The sequence below is a fragment of the Xiphophorus couchianus genome, chromosome 3, assembly GCF_001444195.1.
Source record: "Xiphophorus couchianus chromosome 3, X_couchianus-1.0, whole genome shotgun sequence".
Lineage (NCBI taxonomy): Eukaryota > Metazoa > Chordata > Actinopteri > Cyprinodontiformes > Poeciliidae > Xiphophorus > Xiphophorus couchianus.
This window is the reverse complement of record NC_040230.1, coordinates 12520243-12546784: the sequence shown is the minus strand read 5'-3', so window position 1 is coordinate 12546784 and position 26542 is coordinate 12520243. Positions and strand designations below refer to the sequence as shown.

The window sequence follows — 26542 nt, the reverse complement described above, 5'->3', positions numbered from 1 at the left end:
ATCTCCAGCTACGTTCCGGGCGAGAGGCGGGGTACACCCTGGACAGGTCGCCAGTCTGTCGCAGGGCATGTCTGTTATAAACGATGCCAAATAGGACATTCATAACAATACTCTGTGAGTAATGTGATAAAACGTCATTCGATTGGCTGCGATGAAACTAGTCCCGCCCTTTTCCAATTATTGTACGTCCGATTGGACAATACGTAGATTCCGGCTGTTTGTTTTCTATACCCAGGATGCATTGCGCTACAAAGAAAATCGTGTCAGGATGCATCTGAACTGACTAAATTACAGCTTTTGATTATGTTTATCATAGACATGCGGTAATTTTGTCATATTAAATGACATTGTATCTCGGACAATGGTGTTTTGCTAAATTTAGTAAGCTGATAATTTGCACCATAAGCAAGAGTGTGTGTCTCGTTTATAAATAGTGTCTAGACCAGTTGGCTAGTACAGGAATCTTTGCTCTTAAGATATTTGTCTAGTAGGTTTCTCATAATGAGAAGCCCCCATGTTTGTTAATATTCAAGTATTTTGTAAATGATCTACGAGTTAAAATTATGTCATGTACTCAAGTTAAAAATATGAGCTACATCCACAATGATGTAAGTGAAAAAGAAGACACATTAACTTTAAAATCAATAAATACATTTTGATTAATGGTTTGCAAATTATCTCTGGGACAAATAATTTCATTTTAGAAATATCCTTAATTATATTAAGCGTCATGTTTTGTGGAGGTTTTGCTGCATACAGTTTGTATGCCAACTCATGTGGAAGTATTGAAGCAATGAAGTCAGTTACAAAGTGGCTTAAGGACAACAAAGTGCAGGCGTGACGATCAGAGTCCCTTAATACAAAATAATTGTGGGCAGAACCGGACCCAGTGAATAACTCCTTACAGAAGAATACGACATTAAAAATGCCTGCAAACTACTTTAGATTTGTGCGAGAATATACAAAACATTTTCCCAGGCCATGCAGGAATTAAAAAAATCTCAAACACTTTTTTTGTTGCCTTTACGGTTAGTCAATTGTTGCTAAACTGACTTAAACAGAGTAGATTTATAATCCGACAATGAGGCAAAAGTGGTTGTCTTTTATATATACATTGATCATCATTTTGATGTGTAATGATGACACTTGACAAAATGTAATGTGTGAAGTCTTTTGTCTTTTTGTGTTTTTATGAAATCTCTTTGAACTGCTGAAATGTGCTATACAAATAAACTTGATTGACATATACAAACATTTGACTTAAACACCTAATTACCACGATTAAGTGACACGAATTATGATAGATATCTGTCTTAACCTTACAAAAAACAAATATGAACTCGAGTAACTTATGGAGGAAAGGTCCCTCCTCTTTCTCATGCTATTCCAGCAGCCAATCACCATCCAGCCGGTAATATTCATACCCTGAAGGCTTCCAGACCTTTCGCTTAAAAATATGTTTATCCACATTTTTTGTGGCTATGAGAACTTTTAACATAGTAAATACTGTTTAAAAATTATATCACCGATAAAAATGAAGGGATTTTGTATGTTTTATAACATTTTATTTCAGTGTCCATACTTGTTGTTCCTCCTACTGGCCACATGGGGGCAGACTTGGTGCAACATTCCCTCGTCGTGTTTTCAATGAACATAGTTTTTCTCTTTTGCTTCCTTCGCGGTCAGACAGGCTTTACTGCCCACATTTGACTATTTCGTAGCAAAAACGTTAAGAAACGGGATTCAGAAAAAAATAATTCCTCATATAATAATGATGAAGACGTCAGAGGAGGACCTGTAGGAGGAGAAAACCTGACAGTTAAAGGAGGTCGAGCCGTTAAAGCGTGGATATGGGGCTGAGCTGTTAGAAAAAAAGCGCACCCTCCAAAGTTGACTGACTCGTCGTTGAAGATAGGATTCCGCCCACAAGAAAGATGGCGGCTCCCTTGCTGGAGAAATTGTCGGAGTCTTTAGGTTCGCCGGAGACAGCGATTCGCCTCATCTTATCGGTTTTAATCGGTGAGTTTGGCCTGATGAAGATGTCGGTGCGTTAGCCGGGAGAGCTGGCAGCGGTCCGGGGGACAGCATCCAACTGCTGCCTGTGTTTTCTGTAACTGTTGGTGTCAGCTAACTCAGTGACTCAACTGCAACACAGCCTTTTTATATGTGTGTGACTAAATCAATAATATTATTTTTAAAAAATCAACACACACGTTCTCATAGTGTGATCTTAATATCTAGGAGGCTAGGACTTAAAACATTCAAAGGTTTTCATACAAAATCTAAATGAAAGCAGCTGTGTGATGGTTGATTGAGGAAAATGTGCAGTTGCAGACTTTAGAAACTAATTGACCACACTTTGGTTGAGCTGTCAGTGGGCTCATGTTGCGGTGGTGAAGATGTGTTGGTGAAAGGGCCTGTGCAGTGGTGCTCTCAACTCCTCATTCTCATTTTGAAAGAGGTCTGAAGGTCAAAAAGTGCCACAATTCAAACTAAGTTGCATTTTTTTAAAAACTGCTCAAAGTGATTTCTTATTGGTGCATTTTAATAAATTAGACTATGAAGAAAAAGTCAATGTGTAAAAGTAATTCAATTTAAAAAAAAAGGGAAGACAAAGAGTGAAGCTTTTCAAGTGTTTACTCTGGTTAATTTTTAAGGAAAACCCAACATTAAGTTTCTCAGAAAATGTCATTATTACTTGAAATTAACTAGAGAAGGTGTTAATGCAGAAATGTTAGCCTACTGAGAAGTAGGTACACTTGGCTTGGCTTGAATGAATGTCATGCATTTCTTTATCAGTGCAGCGTGGCATGGGTGCAGTGAGCCTGCGACCCTGCTGAGGTGTTAAAGAAGATTGCTTTAATAGCAGCATTCAGTTTGTCTGTCTAGTCATCATCTTCTAAGATATATTCTCAATGTGATGTAGGTCAGGGAGGTTTTATGACCAGTCAAGCATAGTGATATGACAGTCATTAAACTAGGTGTTGGTACTACAAGCAGTTCAGACCTGCTCTGATTTGGACTTGAAAAAACACAGTGAAATAAAATCCTATTTAGTCATATGTAGCCACATACATTCAGCACAATAATAATACAAAAATATAATAAAATAAACTCTTAGGTGGTTACAGGTAGACCATTCATTCTGACTTCTTTTTAAAGCACACTTTATCTTTGGCTTTACCATCAGACCTGCAGGTTTATTATAGGCTTAACAGGAAGCCCTGATTTGGATATGACATCTGTGTGTTGGTGTACTAGTATGGCTATTTCTGTGTGCAGGAAAAGCAGGGCATGTCAGTTGGTTATAAAAACCCAGACACACCTCCAGGGTTTTAACACTCGTTTTGATGTCGAGTTGGGAAAGGGTTCCGTTTTGTGAATGCGGCATGACACAGAGTAACCTCTCCAAAATGGGCTACAAATGTTTGCACCTCAGAGAGCTGGCCCCTCTGAACTTTGCTCCAGCACACGTACACGTCTGATTTTCTCTGGACTCCTTCCAATAATACTATGTGGTCTGAACGTGGCCATTCAGATTAGACTTTGGTTGCGTTATCCTCTTGAGTCATCCTGTTACTGCATGTTGCTAAAGGTTTGTTGCATAATACAGCTGACCTGTAGTACTCAATTATTACTATAATTGTACTCAATTAAAGTGCAATTATATATGTACTATATACATATAGTATATAGTACATATATATGTATATGTACATATACATATATATTCATTGTATAACTATTTGATTTGCATCTGCAATGTGGTCAAATCTAAATCAATGGTATCATTGATTTTCAGGGGTTCTTTTAGCTTGGTGCTCTTTTAGTTGCCCCCCTCCGCTGCAGATTTTTTACATTTCACACATTTAAATATTTAAAAAATGTTAATATGAGACAAAAGTAACCTGAGAAAATGCAGTTTTTAAATGATGACTTAATTTATTAATTGAAAATAATTATTGATAAGTGTGATCAAGTAGTTGTAGTAACTGGCAATGAGTCTGTCACATTGCTCTGAAGGAAATATGACTCACTTTTCTTTGCAAGATTCTTCTAATACAACCATATTGGTAGATTTTTGAGCATTATCGACTCCAATCAGATTTAAATACAGACTTAGCCTTTCTCAATAAGCAATTAAACAATTAATTACATGATAAATTAAAATGTGAGTAGGGCTGGACGATACGGCTGAAAAAGATATCAGTCGATATCCATAATTATTGATTAGTTTTTTGTTTTAAATATCTGAAATATTGCCTAGCCGGTGATGTGACCCTCCCTGTTTTATCTACAGTTTATTCTTGAGCTCATGAACTCATTTTAATGCCTCACTCCACATGGTTTTTTATTTTTAAGCAGTTACCATGCACATAGCAGGTTGTTGTATTTTTTTGTATTATTATTATTTGTATTATTTTGCCATTATAAATATACTGCTTGAAAATAGTCTCCAAACATTATTATTGTTTATCACAATAATTACCGTGACAGTTTATTATCCAGCAAAATTTGCTGTCATGACAGGACTAGACTAGGATACTCCCTTCTGTTTAATGTGAGACAGTCAGAGGTGGACTTTCTGGTTTTGGCGCATTGTCGTCCTGCGTACTTTAATTGCAGTCAGCCTTACGGTCTTACTGCTTGTTGATGCGTTGAAGAATCAAAGCCGCTCCAGACCATCACATTACCACCATCTTGTACGGCTATCTGAAATGTGTTAATTCTCCACCAGTTGTAGACAAACCCCTTCTAACACGTTTACCTTTGTTTAATCTGGTCAGAGGATATTTTCCCCCAAGGTCTTGGGTATTCAAATGTAAGATATGCCTTTGTGCTTTTTTGCTCAACAATGATTTTCACTCAGGAAGTCTCTAATGGTTGCCAGTTTTCCCAGTGAATCAGGAACTCTGAGGCAGTGCGGTCTGTAGTGCTGTAGATGTTCTTGGCTCCTTTCCTCCTGGATGAGTCGAGGATGCACTCTTTTATTGATGTTGGGAGGTGAACCAGTCCTGGGAGGGTCCACCACCGTTTTTCTCAATTTGTGAACAATGGCTCTCACTTGGTTCGCTTAGAAATGGCGTTGAAAGTTAAGCTTTGCAATGAAATTTTTTAGTCTACTGCATGTTCTTCTTCTACTTGATAAATACAGTCATCATTTGAAAACTATTTTTGTTTACCCAAAGTTATCTTTGATAAAGAGCTAAATGATATATTGAATCACAATGGAAACTTGTAAAGGACTTCTGACAGCTGCCATACAGTCACGTTCTGCAGATCAGTCAGTTTAACAGGATCTAATTTTCTTGCTCCCTTAAATCATGCAACACTTGACTGGTGTTATTTGATCTGAAACATTATTGTGTGACTAAAATGGGGGAAAAGTCTGAATCTGTAAGGAGGGGGAAGACTTTTTATAGCACTGCGGTTTTTGATTTACAAAGTTACAAAATGAAACATTTTATGACATTTTCATAAGAAAGAAATGACTGGTGCAGTTTTCTTTTTTCTCTTTCACAAAGCTTACAAAACCATTTCTTTAAATACAATCAGATGATTTGGTTTGAATCCGCTTTTACTTAACTATGTTCCTCATATATGCAAACCTTGATATTCTGACTTCTTGGAGGTTTCTGTAGCGCTCATCTTTATGTTCGTTTATCATGTAAACTTTGGATTGCGCTAGACCCAATCAGGTGAATTTATTCACTGTTTGGGGAATTAAATGTGACTGAATTTGATGGCTCCCTCATCATCAAACCAGCCTTCCTTCCCTGATTGCGTATATAGCTACAAATAGTCCATGTTTTGTGAAAAACATACCTTACCCTGATCACAGAGCGTTAATCCATCTGTCTACAACACACCACACATTTTTTAAAATGATTTTAACAGGCTTCATGGTGGGTACGTGCAAATCCCTTAACCACAAGGTCACTGCTGTTGATATCAGTAGTGATCACTTGGATCAGCCGAAGACACGCACTAACATATTTCTTCTGTCTCTTCCTCCTGCAGGGTATCCCTTCGCCCTGGTGTATCGTTGGTTCCTTTTCTACCAGCCCGCCACAGTTATCCACTTGTTCCACATTTGTTCTGGCTTGGCGCTAGCAGCATTCAACTTTGGTGAGATGGGGAGGAAAATGTACAACTGCTGCAAAGATTTTCATTGTATAACTGTTTGATTTGCATCTGCAATGTAGTCAAATCTAAAAAAAACTTGCATGTAGAAAAAAACAGCATTTAGTTTGTGCACATTTATTCAGTTTGTGCACATTTATGAAGTTAGATAATCTCCAAAGTTCACTGCTAGAGATCTGCATTAAAGGATGCCAAGTAAAAACTTTTCTGTACTACCATCACAAACAAAAACACCTGATGTTTGCTAAACTTAATACTTTAACTTTGTATTTTTTGGCAACAAATGCTCCAGGCATGTTTGGTGCTGAACAAAGGATAAATATGTGTAAAGCCACCTGATACCTTCTAGTTAAGCACAGTGGAGTATGTATGATCCTGTGGCCTGATTTTCTGGGAATCTTGTTAGATGAGATGGCATTATGAGATTTTTTGAAATAACATTTAAAATAAAAATCAAGTGCTCTCTGTCAGAAACCTCAAGCTGGCTCACCCTGGGCCTTTTAGAAAATCTCTGTTCTAATCAACACAGAACCATCTCAGTTCCCAGAAATAATCATGTAGAAAATCTGCGAGGTGAGGCAAAGACAGTACCGATGACTCTGGATGATATGGAGAGATTGTGTAAGATCCCTCTCTTTGTACATTGTGAAATGTTGTGGGAGTTGCTAACCTTCCCGTCAGCACAAACTGAAGTTGGCAGGCTTTGGTGGTTTGGTTTGTCTGTTTTATCTTTAAACTGTTATTGCAGACAATCAAAAACACATCCTAATACTCAATAACTTCCAGATTATGAAGTTAGACGTTTTCCTGGAAAAATGGCACTCACAAATTGGATCTTTTTTTTTTCTTTCTTTCTTTTTTTTTGTTTTTACAGTTTACAGCCTTAGAAATTAAAATAAATCCAGGTGACCTTTATGTTAACCAGGTCAAAGGAAAACTAGATGTTATGCGAGTTTTTTGTGACGTTTGCCCCACGTGAGTTAAAGATTTTTTTTATGTCTTCTAAAATGTTTAGTGTGAGAAAAACACAATAGAAAAGGAAGTTGTTTAAGGCATTTCACACATCTGAACCACAGTGGCATAAACTAGTCCACATCTACATACACTAACAGTTGTATTCCAGTATATACTCATGTATTTGAAAGTGTTAAAGTGTTTATTTTGTAAGAAGTCACTCTTTAAGGCTCAGCTTATTATGAATGAAAACAAGTTTAATGCGTTTGTTGTCACTCATCAAAAGGCTTTCTTTTTGTTTAATGTCTATTAAGCACGTAATCTTGATTTGTAGATAATTTACTTCCTTTTTAGCTTGCTAACCTCCCTTTCGTCCAATGTTTCTTCACCACTGAATTTCTTCACCGTATTTGAAGGACAAGAGAAAATCTTGAAATAACTTCAGAAATCTTTCTCAGCATGGTTGAAATGTTGAAAAAACAGATCGTTCAGAAGGCTGCATGCGTCAAACTGTGCAAAAATTGTGGCAAAGCAGGAAGATACTGCTCAAAATAAATGAAATATCTAACATTCATCCATGTATATATGCGATAGTCATTTCATTACATTAACTTTTTAAACCATCCTCCTACACTTCTATAAACAAGTTAATTCATTTCTGAAAGATGTAAAAATTAAAATATTTTCAAAAATGAGAACTGCTCTTAGCAGATTTCACAATCTGCTGATATCATCTTCTTTCAATTTCTGTTTGTGGGTCCACAATGAGAGGCTGTCCTATAAAACTAATTAAAGATCATTTAAAGATGTTGGAAGAGTTCAATGAAAAGGTCGGCATCAGGACTAGAGACAAATCTCAGCTTTTTCTACGTGTAGAAATTTGTGAGGTAGAATTATGTGAGATTAGGCAAAGACTTTTGCAGTAATAACAAAAAGATTTGTATGTGGATTTATAAGAGTTTATATGGAAAGACACTTATTTAAATAACTTATTTTAAAGTGAATAATTTTTCAGCAGAAAACAGCCAGATACTTCATACCACAGAGCTGCTACTTCTTCTAAAGGTTTTCAGGTTGAATTCTGAAACAACTTGCTTATTTTTCAGACTCTTGATAAAAACATGTAACTTTCTCCCGACTGAGACAAAATCCGACTCCAAGCTTTGGATCTGAATCTGTTGGCTTGGTGAAGTCTGACATATATCTGTGCATCTGCAGATCAGTTTCTGTTTTGCATTTGGATGAATCATCAAGTTCTGCTTAGTCACTTCTGGGGAAGTGCATTTGGTTCTCTTTGACTTTGCCAGGAGGTTTGACCACAAGGAATGTGCATCTAAATATTCACGCCCTACATGTTGGTGCAAACTTGTCCCCTTTAAAAAAAAAAAAAGTTAAAATGCTGTAAATACTTAAAAAGTCAACCTAGCTAATCAAAACTTTGTGTTTAGTTCAAATCTGAAGTAGATAAGCAGATGGATGCAGGATGTGGCTTAAACATGTGTTTCATTTAGCTATTAAGATGATAATAGTTTTGATACAGGAAATAACTACTAATTTTAACGAGTTAGCCTAGTTTAGTTGACAACTATCCAAACATGTTTTATTTTTAAACCAATTGGTTTGTTCATTTAATTATTGGGGTCTCTTTTCAGATTCTAAAATTATTTAAACTACTATTTATCTAAAGTCAAGTGTGCCAAAATAATGGGACACTTTTGGTAAAAACAATTGAAAAGCTGTGTTTGAAATACATTCTTTCCTTTCACTTGTAATTTTAGGTGGAAAGTATCAACCAGGTGCAGCCAATAACATTTATTTCATTAGCTTATTTAAAATCAAGGGATTTCTGTCTGTTTCCTGATGTGTTTTAACACAACACCAGAGTGGAAGGACATGAGCAATGACCTTACTGAAAGTACTCTTATCGTCCGTCAATCTGGGAATGTTTATAAACCCATTTCCAAACAAGTTGAAGTCCAGATTGCTAGTCAGCATTTCCAGATGTGGACGTCCTAGTAAAACCACCCTGTAAAATTGAAAGAAACAAGGAAAAACCTCAAGGGTTTTCCCATTGAGCAAGTCTAACTTGTTTTCAGAGGCTTCCAGGCGGCAATGGCCAAGCCCTCTAAAAAGGGCATGGCAGTGTTGCTTTGGTTTGTTAATGTTAATGAACCACAACAGTTGTGAGAAAATGTTTTTAGACACATTATATAAACAGAATATAATATACTTTATTGTCCCTAGAAGAAATTTGTCATGGACTCAATAGACAGACGTAGAGACATCCAAATGTTGCTGTTCGGTGTCGAAAACTAAACATTGATTTTTAGCTCAAACTCCTCATGTTGCCCTTCAAACACAGTGGTGGTTTAGGTTTCTATTACTTCTTTGGAGCCACACACCTTGCAGTAACTGAAACTTGGAAGAAATTAGGTCGTCAACACGGCAATGGACCCAAACACGGTAGGAAAGCTAGGCCAAAATGGCTGCAAATGGCAAAAGTTTAGAGGTGCAACAACTTTTAACAGAGCAATGCAGAAGAAAATGTTGATAAATGTTTATTTTATTTGCACCTAAGATTAGACAAGTAAAACTTTTGAAGCAATAACAAATCAGTTTGTACCAAAGTAAAATAACAAGAGCCTGGGCTCCATTGTGGTCAAGTGCCATTTAGAGTTACTTCTAACAGCAAAACATTGATTCCTCCCTTTTCTTTCTTTTGTGGCTTCGCTTGGACTTTACAGCAGGTCTGTAGCTTTTATCTTCCTCTGTTTGAAAACTACTTTCATGTTCTTTTTGTGTTTTATGTCTTTGCCTTTCTCTGTCTCTGCTGATACTAAAATGTATAAAGAAAAGCGCTGTTGACGTTTTGAGTCCAACAGGTCACACTCGGCTGCACTCACCTTCATCTCCCCCTTCTGTCCGCCTTCCTCCCAGGCTCCCAGCTGTATCACTCCGCACTATGCGTCTTCGTCCAGTTTCTGATGCTGAGGCTCATGGGGAGGACGGTAACAGGCGTCCTGAGCAGTTTTACATTTCAAATGGTGAGCGTTCCCTCATCTTTATGTGCCCCGGTTAATGGATTTGTGTCTAAGCACCAGACTCCGGCTACATGTTTCTAAAAATGGACTGTTGGGTATTTGCATTTTTTTTTCTACAGTATATTTGACCAACTTTTCAGTCTGTTATAGCTTTAACCTTTAATTCAGATTTAAACAAGCAAAAGTCGTGCTGCCCCTTTTTGCTAGGGATCATATGAGCTTCTCTCTTCTATCTTTATTAGGAGCATTTTGATTTTATGAATTAGCATAGCACAATAATTATCTTCTCTTCAGAGGCTCTTAAAAGTGAGATGAACTTGAGCAATAAACGATGAATACCAGTACTGCAGAAATCAAAAAATTTAGCCAAATGCAGCAGGTAAAATTAAAACGACTCCCTCTTCTTTCACAGGATTTAAAAGCTTCATTTTGCTGCGAAGTGTTGTCATTAAAATGCTTTTGATAAAATTGGCTCATGGGGATGGATTATAAACCACAGAAAAATGTTTTGAAATAATTAGACTTTTGACATCAGTTAAATAGGCGGTGCTCTTGTAGCGCCCTCATCATCTATAATAATGTAGGTGTGTCCCGATTCAATATTAATATCGGATATCAGTCCGAGCTAAAAAAAAAAAAAACGTGTATCTTTTATATCAGCCTGCATCTAAAATCTATCTTGGGTCAGTTGTTCTCATTCCTATTATTGATGACTATTATTAATAAGTAATAATCACCTGATCAAGTCCTTTCTAACAGACCAAACTACAAAGTAAGTAATTAAAGTATGTATGTTTGTGTCAATACTGTCAACATCATTATCGTCCAATACTCAAAGCTGCAATGTTGACATTGTATCAGAAATTAAAAAGTCGTATCGGATCACTCCTATAATAATATGCTGACAGGGAGCATGCAGCAGCAGGTGGGGGAGGGGCAGTATCAGTGTGTTTAATACAGTTGCAGAAATCTCCAGTGTTTCCGGCTCTTTCTCTGACCTGATTGGAGAAATCAAAGCGTTGTCTTTGGCCCATGGCTATTTGGGAGATTCTGTCCTTCATTTCAGGTCATTACCAGATTTCAGAAGCTGTTGATGACCAAATTGTTTCCATTAATTTTATGCTAAAATGTAAAATCTGCTCAGATATAGACAAGTTAGATAGTTAGCATGCTAGCAGGACTTTCTACAACTTGAAGCTTTGCTGAAGATCCATTTGGTCTCAGCTATGTTGGAACAATGCTAAAAGATGGAGGACGACGGCTCTGGACCACAGCTTGCCTTATAATTTAACGATGTTTACAGCGACTGTATCACTTCATATTCTGTTTGTCTTCCTGCAGCTGTACCTGATGGCAGGATACTACTACACAGCAACAGAGGAGTATGACATCAAGTGGACGATGCCTCATTGTGTCCTTACACTGAAACTCATTGGTGAGTAGATCACAGCTGATTCTACTTCAATCATAAAAGCAGTAACTTGATTCATTTATTTTTAGTTGTCGCTCACAATTTCTGCTTTTTTTGGTTCACAGGTTTGGCATTTGATTTCTACGATGGTGGCAAAGAACCAGTGAGTTGGCTCGTCTGTTTTGCTTATATTTGGTTACTATATTATCCATCCAATGGCTTCATTGTGTCGCACTTTATTTGCTCTCATCCTTATCTTCTCATAGCTTCCTGTTTTCCTTTTTATTAATCAGATCATAGAAAAAAAATCAAAGAGAATGAGTTTTCAGAAAAGATGATGTCTGGGGGTTTGTCTAAACTAAAAATAAGGAGTATAAGAAGTTATACTATGCAGCTGCAGGGCTTTATGTGTGAATTATTATGATGATATTTACTCTATATCAGGACTCTACAACTCCAGTCCTCAAACACCTGACTCAAGAGGCTGAATTACCTTCTTGCCATGTCAGCAAGCTTGTCTAAACCTTGTCTTGAGGACTAAACACCCTTGTATTAGATCAACCCTGGTCCTCAAGGCACACTGCCCTGCATGTTTGCCTGATTTAACACACCTGATTGCATTCAACAAAATCCTGTTAATCAGCCATCAATTGAAATCAGGTGTGGAAAACATTCAGGGCAGTGTGCCTTGAGGACCTGCATTACAGACTTCTTCTGGTAAAAACTTAGGGCTGCAAAAAAATGTCTAATTGCGATAACGTAGCTGAATGTCGCACTGATGATATCAATTATGATCACCACCTTTTATGAGCTTTAACAACTCATTCACTTACATCTATCAAATGTCGTTGTTTAGAGCAGTGAAAGCAAATCGTAAAGCCTACTGTAGATGTATTGGTGGAAATGATCATTTTCATGAAACATATTATCCTACTGAATGTTTCATCCCAGCTTCACTGTTGTGCTGTTACCAATTCAATTTATTGTGCAATTTTATTAAAAAAAATAGACCTTTTGAAGACTTTGCAAATTTATAACTTAACCAGAAACAAACAACTAGATGTATTGAAGAGTATGAAGCTTTTATCCTCTCCAGTTAATCATTCAGCGATAGCAACAGAGAAATTAGACCGGAGCTGCATAATATATTGAATTGTTGCATTATCAGTGTGCAACCGCATTTTGTATTTCTGATATTATATAATAACCCAATGGAATGAACTTTAACCTTCCTTAATGATCACACTAGGACTGTTTCTTTACTGCCAAAGCTTGTGGAGAGGGATGGAAACATGGTGTAATAAAATAAGGATTGATAAAAGTTTCATCTATAGTATCTCAAATATTTTCCTAAAATTCTTTAATCCTAAATGAGTCACTGTCTGGGACAGCTAGAGACGTATATCACCACTGATCTACTAAAACAGTTCACCTCTAAAACTCTAAAAACAGGACAGTCTGCAATCCAGGCCATGGAAACAAAAGGGCTTTTGTTTGGAGAGGAGCTGGTCTGATGATCCTTTATTCTAAACAAACCACAACTCTTTCCCTTTTAGTTACATACCACAGTACAGGTGATAAAGAACAAATGTTTTATTATCATATAGCTCCAGTCACAATTATCTGCTGTTATTTGTCCCTGAATTCATTTACATTTATTGATAACTTTTACTTTGTTTACTTGCTATGGTAGCTTCAGTTCAATTCTAGCAGAGAAAATAAACGTGTGACAATTTCTGATTGTTCATTATTGGTTTTTATTGAGTCACACTAATTGAATCCTAATTGTAAGTTTTTGTTCTGTTTTTTTCACTTGTTTCTATAAATGAGTATAATCTGAATACTGATTTTCTTAGTTTTTTTTATAATATCCAAGGACCACTGAAACGTTCCCAGCTGAAACGTCTCCTTGTACCTTTTCATATTTTCTTACAACCAAACATTTCAATGGATTCAGTTGGGATTTTAGACCTACACAGAATAATGTTGATTTTGGTTCATTTTTATTTATTTATTTTTGGAAACAAAAACATTTTAATACTTGCACGTTTTGCATTTGTTTCTAGCCTTCAGCCCTGAGTTAATTATTTGTTGACCCAGCTTTCACTTCAATTATAGCCTTTTAGCAGTTTTGTGCCTTTAGACCAGGGGTGGGCAACTCCAGGCCTCGAGGGCCGGTCTCCTGCAACTTTTAGATGCATCTCTACTTCAACACACCTGAGTCAAATAATGAGGTCATTAGCAGGACTCTGGAGAACTTGACTGCACTTAGGAGGTGATTCAGTTATTGGATTCAAGTGTGTTGGACCAGGGAGACATCTAAGATTTGCAGGACACCGGCCCTCGAGGACCAGGATTGCCCACCCCTGCTTTAGACACTGACATTTTTTTTCTCGTCACTTTTTGCAAGCTCAGTCAGTCCAGATGGAGAACATCTGTGTACATACATTCTCATAGATGGGTTTAGATCTGGACTTTTGCAACAGCAGGAAAACACGTGGATATTCCTTATGGTCGTTTTCCTGCTGGACAGTGAACCTCTGTCCCAGTTCTAAGTGTTTTGTAGGATGTTACAGGTTTTATTTCAGTATCTCTCTGCATTTAACCTCACTCATCTTGTCCTCAACTTCCTTGTCCCTTCTATGGAATAGCAGCGCCACAGTATGATGCCTCTGCCACCATGTTTTGCCACAGATTACGTGTTTGCAGGGTAATGTGCACACAGTGTTCGCCACAAATGTGCATTTTGTTCTCATATGAGTAGAGCAAGCTTTTCGCCGTTTGTTGTTTCTCTTACATGGCTTGTGACAAAGTGTGAACAAGATTTCTTGTGGCTTTTTTCTTGCCATTCTTCCATAAAGGCCATATTTTTAGAGAATAATAGTTTTCCTGTTGACAAATTCTTCCAACTGAGTTATGAATCTCTGCAGCTTTTCGCAGAGTTACTGTAAATTTCTTGGCTTTTTCTATGATTAACGAGAGAATCAGGTTAAGGTGGATGGATGGCCTTTTCTTCTTAGGTCAGCAGTATAAATCAATAACAATATATTCCGCGATAGAGGCGTGATCAATATCAGTAGATGATACATCTGTTAGGATATCCATTTAACTCTGATTCAGAAATGCTTGGCATTCTGGGAGATGAAGGCAGAGGAAAGACTTTATCTGCTCAACCTTGAACGGTGAGCTAAGCAAGGTTGGTGACATTACCCAGCTCACTCACTCTTTGGTTACCTAGCAACAACCTGTAGAGTAACTTGTGGTTACCTAGCAACAGTCTATTAAGTAACTGGCGCAGCAGCAGTTTCAGGTTTCTCTGCTGTGCCTGATAACTTAGAAATAAAAAAGAATGCCCTGGGGTGGAAACTGTGGCTAAAATGGGAAAGGTCACACCATCAGTTCAGAATTTCAGATACTTAAAACAAAAAATCTAATCAATAATTATTGATATCAACTGATATGAAGTACTTACCATGACACGTTTTTCAGCCACGTCGTCCAACATTTGTCCGCAGTTGTTTTTCTCTTTTAGTTTTTTATTTCTACTGATATCTATTCCTTGTTTCCCATGTCTTGTAAACCCAGTCACAGCTGAGCGCTGATCAGGTGAAAGCCGCTCTGCCGTCAGTGCCCTCGCTGCTCGAGGTCTTCGGGTTTTCCTACTTCTACGGAGGGTTCCTGGTGGGTCCCCAGTTCACGATGCGCAGCTACCAGAAGCTGGTGTCGAGGGAGCTCACCGACTGCCCTGGAAAGCCTCCCAACAGGTACGAGAGAGGAAAACCACGAGTGATGCAGAGAAAAATGAGCAGAGAGACTATCTTAATTAGATCTCTGGTTAAAAAGACAAAGCAGAGGCACAGCCCTTGAGTTAACCTTTCTCTCTTAATATCTGTTTTAGTGTTGTTCCAGCTCTGAAGAGGTTTGCTCTGGGCTTTCTCTGCCTAGCGATATATGCAATATTTAGTCCTTATTTTCCAGACACCTACCTTTTGACAGATGAGTACGAGGTGAGAACATGAGTCATGATGTGCAGTTTTAACACAGATACAAGATAAAACATTTATGTTGTTTATTTTTTATTCAAGCTTTCTAAAATAAAAACCATTTCCTTCCTGTAGGCTCAGCCTTTCTGGTATCGCTGTGTTTTTATTCTGCTTTGGGGCAAATTTATGCTGTATAAATACGTCAGCTGTTGGGTTATAGCGGTAAGTCGTTTCTTTATTATCTCAACTGAACCAAATGTGTTACATAAATGCTCTTCACATCCTGTTTTTTTTTTTTTTTATTAAAAAAGCATTTAAATGTTTATGCGGAAAAGAAGCACAAATCTATTATAACGCACTCATTATCAGAGCTGGGTAGTTACATTTACTCAATTACATTTATTTTAGTAACTTTTTAAAAAATTACTTTTAGGAATATTTTTACATCTGCTTGAGTAATTTTATTATGAGGTTTCGCTACTCTTGAGTAAAATTTCTGGCTTCTCTACCCACTGACTGAAGTTTAAACATGTTTTAACCAAAAAAATCACCAGGACATGACACACACCTGCAGTTTTTGTTAAAGATTCATAAGTTTTATTTTGACAGAAACTGACTTGGGAAAATTTTCTTTAGCCTTATTTTGGTATTGTTTTTGTTATTTACATGAATTACTGTTGTTTACGCTCTTAAAATATCAAAAATGTAATATTAAAGGATTGATAATTTGATTAGCTACTCAGTACTTGAGTAGACTTTTTACCAAATACTTTTTTACTCTTACTTGAGTAACTTCTTAGATGGCAACTTTTTGCTTTTACTTGAGTAAAAATATGTTGAAGTAGTGCTACTTTCATTTAAGTAAACTTTTGCCCACCTCTGCACATTATTGTAACTGCACAAGACATGAAAATCCTTCATGAGATTATAGTGAAGTTTCACCGTGAAGATGCCTTGAGGAGGTGATGATGCGGTGGAGATACAAGTAGCTTTTTAAAAAATAGAGGAAAGAGCCACAGGCTGACCTGAAGCAATCTGCAGAGATGGATTCAGCTCAAATTGCATGCTGTACATTAATCCAAGCAGCCTGAGAAAAGGAAAAAGACGAGACTAGCTATGAAAGAAAAACAACTCTAGTTTAATTATCATTAAAAGAGTTTCATTTTGGGAAGAAGAAATACCAGAGGTGGGTAGATTACCCATGAATTGTACTCATGTTAGAGTAGCAATACTTCATAATGGAATTACTCAAATAAAAGCAAAAAGTACAGCATAGTAAAAATACTCCCTCTTCTTTAAAGATACATTTAAAAAAAAAAAATACAAATGCAATTGAGTAAATGTAAGTAGTTAGTATCCAACTCTGGGGAACACATTGGTGCGTTCTGATTGGTTGCGAAAGGAAATAGATAAATGAAAAAGCGTCGTTTATCAATGGTCTGTCACAGTGTGTGGGTGTAGAGAAGGGTGATGAATTAAAATGAAATATTTATTTTCCCATGATCCTTATTGTTTCTTAGAAAAGGTTTTCCCATCAGAGCACATTTTACTCAGGATTTGTTAAAAAGATTCACGTTGTTCACATGATGCTGCTCTTCTACATCAATCACATCAGCTCTGTGGTATTTCAGACGAAGCAGACCTGACTTTTTATTACTCAGTCTAATCTGTTCTTACCTTCTTACAGCTGGTGTTCTGTAGAAACATTAAATTAATTTAAATGTCATGTATGATGAAGCTTTTTACGTACAGTGACCAACAAACTATACAAAGACACATTTCTAAAAAGGTTCTATTGTTTACTTACCTGAACAAATGCCTTTTGTTTTTGGGTTTTATTTGTCATAGGAGGGTGTTTGTATATTAGCTGGTCTTGGCTACAACGGCGTAGTCGATGGTAAACATCAATGGGACGCTTGTGCCAATATGAAGGTGTGGCTCTTTGAGACGACGCCCCTTTTTGGAGGAACAATTGCGTCTTTCAACATCAACACAAACGCCTGGGCTGCAAGGTCAGTGGGGTTTCTAAGATCTGTAATCCTCCCTAAGCTAAAGTGAAGCGGCGTTGTAAAAGTTAAAAATTAATGAGCTATCAGTGAAGCAGTAGTGGAAACGGTTCAATTAGTTATCCATTTATGGCTTTCCTTTCCCAAGGGAGAACTGGCATACAATCAGAATCCACACTTTGTGGAATAATAACAAGAAGGAAGTAGGGATCCAGGTCAAAAGGAATCATTGACAATTTCCAGCTCAAGTTGTGCACATTAAATTCCTCCAGCACCTGACCCAGTTCAATGAAGACCTCAGCAAACAAAGCAATTTATTTATCGAGCTTATGGTTTATTACACGGTCCATTTCCGCTGGATGCTATAACAACTTTTGCTTACTCTTTCATTTTCCGCTCTTCACACTGCTTAGGAAGCAGAAAACGGAGGAGAGGAGGGTTGGCTGTGAAATAGTATAACTGAAAATATTAAGGGGATGAAATGTAGGTGATAATTTGCCGTTAGTGAATGCAGAGCATACTTGACACATGAATGATCTAATTATTTAACCCACAAATACCTATTAATAGTGTCATATGAACCAATTTTGAATTTCTGCTCCCAGCCCCTCAATAGTAGCAGAGTTTAGATCGAATGCCTTTGTGTCGCCTCTGTTGTCGCTCAGAAAGTTAAAAAGGTTCATAGTGTTTAACACCAGGCTGAGGTTTACACACACTTTTCATCTGCATTGATGTCATATTATACTTTTTCTATTAATGACCTGTTCTTCTATCCGGTATGGAGTGATTAACTAACTGAGTTTGCAAATTAGAATTTAGTGCGTCTTTTCTAATTCATTCACAAAGAGCATAAAATGTACAGGTATACATAAACCTAATTAATTTTTAGGTTAACTATTCCATAGCAAATGCAGAGAAGCCTCTCTTTTTGCAGTTACTTACTGGCATTTCAGTCTGAATTTGTGACAACTTTACTTATCAGAAATTGTAGTTTCAGGTATATTCCACCATTTTTTAAAAGGTTAATGACAGAGTTCACGCCTCCTAAACCAGTTTTGATGTTTGTTTTGAATCTTTTTCCTGTTGGTGCAGTCAGTTATGTGAGGGAAAGTTGAGACATTTTGAAGAAGCTCCACTTTCTTCTTTGTACTAAATCAATCTGCACAAGTGAGCAGCTGGAAACCTTTATGAAATCTGAATGTTTTCCTGCTGGAGAAGGTGGTTCTTTCTTGGCTGCAGTCCATGTTGACGTTATGCATACTGAGGCATTACTCCAGGTTGTTTCTTTCAAACCAACTTCCTTTCATTTGAGTTGACATTTTGGGCCAGATGAGCATAACTTTGGTACAGTTTGCTGTTCCAGCGGGACGGTGTTCCCAAACACACATCAAACTGCTTTTGGAAAAGATAAACAAGGCGAACTTCATCTTTCAGAAAGTGGCCCAGCCTCAACTGAATTTAAAATTTATAAACTATTTCTAAGGATTGGGTCTGTGCCTGGAACTGGAATAATGTCTGTGAAGTCCACTGTTACTGATAAGAAGAGTAATCAAATATAAAGCTGGGAATAAGCCAGAAGCTCGTTGATGGCTACAAGAATGTGTGTCTTCTCTGCAAGTTGCTCAGTGGCCTTTAATTAAATACCAATATTAGTGTCAGTTTAATACACAGAGGGTCAGAATTGTACATATCACTTTCAAATATAGAAATAATTTCACATTTGGATTTTAAAAACAATTAAAGTTTTCTGTCGTATCATTGCTTCACTTTGAGAGAAAGTACAACAGAAGACCAGAATTTTATCAATATTTATCAGCATGATGAACTACTGTATTTCCCTGTGAAAAAGCAGAAAGCCACATGAAGCTAAGCCTTCAAACATCAATGTCTTATTTTTTGTAATTTATATTTTGATTTATAGATTTCTAAAGCAAAGACGAGGTTTGTTGGCAAAAATCTTGGCAAAGCAGATTGCGAGAATGAGTGGGAATAAGCTCCAGTTTCTTATTTGCTTTCGTCAGTATGAGGAATGTTAATTTAAATTCAGTAATTTTTCCCAAAGGGAGATTAAATGTTGTGATAACTCAAATCAGCCAAGTATCTTCAGAAAGTTTTTATCCATGGTGATCATCAGCAGGAAGCATCTCCAACAGCAGTCAGTCTCACAGTGAATATAAAGAGGCTTCTGACTGAAGACCATCATGACATGCTAACAGTTCAATATCAACTCCTAGTTTCTTTTGTGAATTAAAAAAAATCATAAGATAAATTTATAAATCAGTATTTGGAACCAGGTTATTTTTATAAATCAAAGTTAATCTGGAAATGTGCTTTTCACATAGATGAATCCATGGGGTATCCCTGGTGGCGCCTCGAGATGGGGTCACTGATAATCTTGGGGTGCCACACTGAAACCAAAAGCCTAAACCAAATTTCAGTTTTTAATAGCCTGCCATTAAAATGTTTAGAAGGACTGGGGTGGGTGGTATAAATAAATAAATGTTGCAACTTCCTGACATTGTTGCTGATATTAAAATAAATCTGCTGGATCAGTGGTCAGACTGTGCCGTGAACATTTTATATTACTGACGTTGAGGGGTTTTATTGGTCAACTAATCAAACAATTAGTTTTCTTTATAAGCATCTTATAACTCAGTATATTAGTAGTAGTATAGTAGTAGTTTAAAACCAGAGTTTGGCATCATATTTTGTTTTTATCTAATTAGTTTAACGCATGTTGTTTAGCTTTGTAGATTCCATCTGCACAGATTTATGATCTTCTTCCAAATATGTCATCATATTCTCTCAGATTTCTGCTTTAGAAGCAAACCTGACTGATCTAAAGCGATCTGAAACAAGTTTCTTGTAGAGTTTAGACCATTAACTATCTAACAGGCAGCTTGTCTGAAGCCCACTGAGGCTCGTCTGAGTCTTTAAGCAGCTGCACTTCCTGTACTCATTTGTCAGGCCGTCAGCCAGTGCAGAAGCCTGCCATCAGCGCTCATACAGAACACAATGTGTGAACTTGACATCTTTCATAGATATCTACGCTTGATACTTTCTTAGAAAATGTAAAGTTCAAATGTACTAATGAACTCAGTTGCTATGCAACAACGACTTGCCGGTGAGTTCGTTCAAGTTGCTGTGACAGCTGAGGTGTTTCTGACTGCTTTTATGACCAAAAAGGTGATTTGTGACTTTGGCTTTTTCCTCTTTTCAGACATGTGTTCAAGCGGTTGAAGTTCCTGGGAAATAAGACTTTGTCTCATGTGGCCACGCTGTTCTTCTTAACCATTTGGCACGGCCTTCACTCTGGATACATCCTGTGCTTCTCCATGGAGTTTTTCATCATCACTGTAGAGCGGCAGGTTCGTTTTCCACACAGAAAAATTATGAGAAAACAAAAGTTTATAGACAGCCCTAATTTTTTTCAAGAAGCCATGTAATATTTCAAATTAATCTTGGTCTGTATACCAGATTTTAAGACGTTTTTGCTAATTTTCTGTTGAACATCCGACCGTGGCATAAAATTTTGAGGAAAATATGAAGAGGACATAAGAAGAGTCAAATCTGAATTTATTTATTTTTTGCTAACTCACTTTTAATTATTTCTTTAACCAGGACTGTTGTAGAGTCGAATGGCAACAATAAATTAATTGAAAAACAAGAATTGAGTGCATATTTGAATGTTTTAGTGATTTTTCTTTTATCTAAACTAATTCAATTTAACAAATACAGACGTAAATAGATGCATAAGCCGCATTTTGGTGAAAATTGCATTAGCAAGTTGCGCCTCTGCCACATGGTTTTTGCAGCCTTCAACAGGCTTCTGCTGAACCTGAGATGCATCATTCAACTGTTTGTTGTGTTCAGTTTAATAGCATTTGGGCTTTTTTAATATTTCATCTATTAAACAAATGAAAATTAGTTGTCTACTTGTGACTAACTGGTTGTGTCTATCATTCATGTTGTGGTCATATTGATCAGATTAAATAGGAGCCCAGTTTAGTCCTCTTTAATCAGTCGTTTGTCTAGAAAGTCTGGTTCGTTTGTAGAGGTGTGAATGCATAATCAAACTCTGATGTGGACCAAAACCCGAATCTGGTCCGCTGAAAAACCTCGGTCTCTGTTTGGTTGAAGTGAACTCTGGTGCATTTTGAATGCATATATTGACCAGAGACCTCTACTAAAGAAGGAAGTGGAATAGAGCAGAAGGCATTCTGGGTAAATACAACCAAAACAAACACTCATGTCTAACGCTAAAGGGAGAAGGGAGTTGTAGTTTTTTACCAAAGACACAGAAGAAATCCTACAACCACTGAAATCTGATGCTACTACATTTTTGTTTATATTTTGTGAAGAAGGAAGTTGTGCTGGTATTCTTCTGAGGTTTTCGCCACTACAGGCGAGGGAGGGACAGGTTTTTCAATTAGTTTGGTTTGTTTGAAACAGCGCAGTGTGATTTTTCACATGTGATTTCACATGTGAAATCACATTGCTATAAATTTCAAGTACTTCCGCCAAAGACTCAATACCTTTGTACAATAGTATAGTAAATCACTTGTGTCTTTATGCATTAAAAATACTATTTACATTGATTTACACTGTTAATTAGAAGCATGCCATTCTACTAGTATTTAAACATTGGTTCAATATTGTGGGACTAGTTCATTAAATCATATTTTTGCTGTGTTTTTATTACCATTCATGTATAATATGTGTTTTTGAACAGGCCCAGGCTCTAGTGCTGGACAGTCCCCTGCTGACAAACCTGGCCAACAGCCACCTCTACCCCCTCGTCTACGTAGTTCAGCAGTTTATCCACTGGCTCTTCATGGGGTATCCTCTGGTGCCATTCTGCCTTTTCACCTATGACAAATGGCTCAAGGTAACACACATCTCCTGAGGCTACACCTCTAAGAAGATAAATCTGCTTGGGAATCTTTTTTTACCTCGTCTATATTTTCCATTTTCAGCTCAGGGAGCGCTTTGAGTATCAAATGCAAAACAGTTCTTTAAACTCCAGAGGTGCACTGTAAATAAGAGCACAAAGGGCTCAGCTTGGGAGGAATATGTTGCTAAGACAGCATTGAGGTGTTGAAATATAGCCCAGGGTCCCATTTTAGTGAATTTATAGTGAGCACGCTGCAGCGAGATTTTCCTCTGAATTATTTTCTCCTCTTTTACGACAGTTGGTTGGATGCCCAGATGTTGCTCTATCTTTTTTCTCTCTCTTTTTACTCCAAAACTAATAATATGCACATGAAGCCGGTGTGAAAGCAAATGAAGTTGTGAAACAATCTGTAATTATTTTCCAAGTTTAACATTTTGCCATAAGACTACCCTGTGGTTTCCTGTCGAAGGTTTTCACAGTAAATCTCTCTGTAATCTGCTTGAAACAAATTGATTAGACGGCGCTAAGCCTTTGTCTGCCATGGCTTACTGTTTTGTTGCATTAGTTGAGCTGAACTAAACTATGTTTGGCGGTGGACCCGGCACAATTTGTGTCAGAACCCCTGCTGAGCCAATAAAGTGCTTTATTAAACAGAAAGATGCTGCCACACAAAGCCGTGCTGTCCGTTTCTTTTAGGGAGCTTTAAGGGTTTATGAAAAGTGCAGAAACAGGAGGAATATAAAAATAACGCATCAAAAGTTTTGTAGGGAAGCGGTAATTATTTACAGTCAAAACCAGAAATTGACCTACTCCGAATAAAAGACATAGACTTTTTTTTTTTACTGTCTGAAGTTAAATCAGACCAAACATCTCTTTGTTTTATGTTAGTTAAAATTACCAAAATTATTTCTATTTGCTAATGCCACAATAACGAGAGAAAATACGTCAAAGATTAATTTATTAATGGCTTTAAAACCAGAAGTTTACACAGAGAATGATTACTGCCTCTTTAAACAATGAGGAAAACCTCTGATGATGTCATGGCTGTGGGAGCTTCTGATTGGCTAACTGACTCATCTGAGTTAATTGAAGTCACACTAGGAACTCTGCTTAAAGCAAGGTGAAGAGCACAAGTTGCTTTATATTTAAATGTGTTTTAGTTATAAACCCAAAACACATTTAGAGATATTCTAGCCAGATAAAGACTCCGAAGACGCCAGTAAAAAATATTAATGTTATGGAGTGGCCAGACCAATCCCTCGACCTTATTCCAATGGAAACGATTAGTGGTGACATTAAACATGTTTCAGAGACTAAATGAGAAATCCATAGGAACTGGTGATTATAATCCAGTTGTCCTGCTCACAGATTCTGCAGGCCGATCGACTCCACACCACACAGATGTGAAGCAGTTCAAAAAAATGGTCTTTATCCAACTAAATATTGTTCAATAATTCACCTGAAAGCTACCATTTATCTTGAATATGTTGTAGTTTTTTAAGGAAATAAAACTGATATTCCATTTTTCTCACTTTTTGCAGATTGATAACAAATTTGATTTAAATCTGGAGCTGCAATGGATTTTGCAAATCAAAACTTTCATTTATTTCTATTTTCAACACATTGCTTTTATTTTGAGTACAACTGCAGCTCCACAGATAACAGGATTATACTATTATAAACACTGATGGACATTACATTTTAAACTGTTTTTGCTTTATTGTTCATGAGGTCAGCACAGAGTTACTATTAACAGCAGTTTGTGTTTATAGTCTGCACCCTGATTGTGAGATTTCCTAGATGTTTCCAACATTTACAAGTCCAGGATTTCGATGGAAGTTAAAAGCTCCAATGTTCAAATTGGAGAAATATTTTTGCTGCATTCTGTTCAACTTCCACACCTGAAATTTGACTTTGTTTCTGAGAGATATTTTTTTTCTTGTAGCTTCTTAAACATTTCCTGCTTTGTCCAGCATTATTTAAGCTTCTTTCTAACTGAGCATATTTCTCTCAAAAACCATTTCAACAGAGAAGTGTGTTTACTCGTTACGTTATGAAGAAAATATTTGATTTGTTTTAGTTTGAAAGATGAAAATCACCAAATTCATGTGATAATTCGGCCTATCTTTAAAGTGTATCTTTGTTTTGTTTTTCAGGTGTATTCTTCTGTCTATTTCTGTGGTCACCTGTTCTTCCTCGTGGCTTATTTAATTCTGCCATTCCTCCGTGTAACTCTGGTGCCTAAGAAAGACCAGAGAGAGAAGAAACGAGACTGAAACCCGGTTCTGACACCTGGAAAGGTGAGTAGTCACATTTCCTCCTTTTTAATCTACTTTTTAATATTAATCCAGAGTGAAAATCTAAACTCTGATTTTCTTCCAGGTCCGCTCAAGGCTGAAACTCCTCGACCCTGGAAGGGAACCGTGGCGTTCGGGGAGCAGAACACAGACTATTTTAAGGCCTTTAATAATATATAAATATGAATATATGTTGATGTAAAAATAAATTTCTATATATTTTTGTGTTTTTAAGTGGGAGGGATGGTTTTTATAAACATTTTGAGAAAATGTTTACAGGAAATTACCATTGTGCCACACGGGGTAATTGTGAACCAATCAGGGGCCGTTTCCTGCTTGTTTATCATTATCACTTTCTTCTTTTTTTGTGGAAATTTTTAAGACTTGTGGAACTGAAGAGACTTTTCATGCTGTCGACACAGGATTGCACTTATGAGTCACAGGTGCTGTTTTTAGGCTCCTGTGTTTTTGTTGTTTCGTCGCCCCGTGTCTGGCGCTCGCATTCAGCAGCAGCACTAAAACCAAACAGAAGGTTTAAGCACAGTGCCACCATTTATATATGAATATAAATGTATGTATACATAGTGGTAGTGGTTATACAAGCACTGTAAAATCACACACTGTACAACTAAAACCCGACTCTAAATGGCCTTGATTCAATGAATGTTTGTTCTGGATTTAATTTGATTTGCAATTGAAAAATTGATATATATATATATATATATATATATACAAGGTTTTATGAACATGAACATTTCTTGGTTGGTTGTTTTTTTCTATAAGATGCATAATTTTCCTGCCTTTCAGCTAAACCTCACTTTTAAATGCACAAATGTGAAAGTGAATCACACTGAGTGGTGTTGGTCTCTCTGTCCACTCCGATCTGTGCGATTAGGGGCCATGCGCTGTGTTTTTTTTATTTTATTTTAATATTATTAAACACGCGGTGGCTATGATTTCCGCTACAGCCTGCCCCGGTGTTTCTAACAGCAGGTTGTAATTAATCAGAGTGAAAGATCAGAACCCAAATGCCTCGTTGTAATGTGTACATTTCTGGGTAAGGGTGAAATTTGCTGCTGCCGCCGCCGTCCTTTCGCAGACTCGAGGACAAACCTCACTGTAGCAACGGCCCAGATTCCAGTAATATTTATACAGAACATGCTGATTATTAATTGATGACTTGCTATTTCAAGAGGCTTGGTTTTTTTGCCTTATCTGAGGAAAATGTGCAAAAAAACATTGGGATGTGAGAGGTGGATGTGATTTGAAATATACTTTTGTAATGTTTAATAAAATGCTGCATTTTAAGCAAGATCTCTGCAGTTTATTTATGAGCTTTAGAAATAATAAACATCTTGTGGTGTTTTTGTTAAGAGATGTGCTCCGGTAATAAAACATAGCTGGATTTTTGCTGCAGGATTATACAAAATACAACTTTAAAAAATATGCAGACTGACGAAATTCTGAAGCATTGAAGTTTTTGACCTACAATAGGTCTTCAGTTTTTCCATCTGATTTGCTTTTACATTACTTTTGTTTTTATTTGTGCATTAATTTAATTATTTCTTTATCTTGTGTTGAGATGCCAAGGTGGTGCTGAATTGTTCATAAGTTTTGTACTGAAAGAAATTTATTTAGATTTTGTTATTTTTGCAATTATGTAATTTATATAAATTATTTTCATTTTGGCACTTTCCACATAACTTGTCTGTGTGATTATGCAATTTTTAGATGTTAAATAATTGTGTTTTTTTTTTTTTTATCTTTGAGTAGACGTTTTACCAAATGTTTTGTACTTTTGCGTTGTTTCTT

At 36.8% G+C, this 26542-nt stretch overlaps 1 protein-coding gene and 1 non-coding gene across 2 annotated transcripts; both read left to right on the top strand.

The window, feature by feature from the left end:
- Nucleotides 1-457: 457 nt before the first annotated feature.
- Nucleotides 458-514, top strand: LOC114142419 (U7 small nuclear RNA). The gene has a single exon (XR_003595005.1). It is a non-coding gene; the product is annotated as a U7 small nuclear RNA (small nuclear RNA).
- Nucleotides 515-1645: 1131 nt separating this feature from the next.
- On the top strand, nucleotides 1646-26039 carry lpcat3 (lysophosphatidylcholine acyltransferase 3). Its single transcript, XM_028012067.1, has 13 exons — nucleotides 1646-2019; nucleotides 6022-6129; nucleotides 10036-10142; nucleotides 11481-11574; nucleotides 11676-11713; nucleotides 15136-15314; nucleotides 15449-15557; nucleotides 15669-15755; nucleotides 17382-17545; nucleotides 20760-20907; nucleotides 22272-22427; nucleotides 24590-24733; nucleotides 24816-26039. Exons 1-12 carry the CDS (start codon nucleotides 1935-1937, stop codon nucleotides 24707-24709), a joined length of 1395 nt encoding a protein of 464 aa, XP_027867868.1. The 5' UTR covers nucleotides 1646-1934; the 3' UTR covers nucleotides 24710-24733; nucleotides 24816-26039.
- Nucleotides 26040-26542: the final 503 nt, after the last annotated feature.

Excerpts from the sequence above, each read along its gene's own strand:
- lpcat3 (XM_028012067.1), top strand. The coding sequence starts at position 1,935 with ATGGCGGCTCCCTTGCTGGAGAAATTGTCGGAGTCTTTAGGTTCGCCG. Across the intron at positions 11,575-11,675 it reads CCTTACACTGAAACTCATTG|GTTTGGCATTTGATTTCTAC; the intron begins GTGAGTAGATCA and ends TTTGGTTCACAG. Across the intron at positions 15,315-15,448 it reads CCTGGAAAGCCTCCCAACAG|TGTTGTTCCAGCTCTGAAGA; the intron begins GTACGAGAGAGG and ends TATCTGTTTTAG.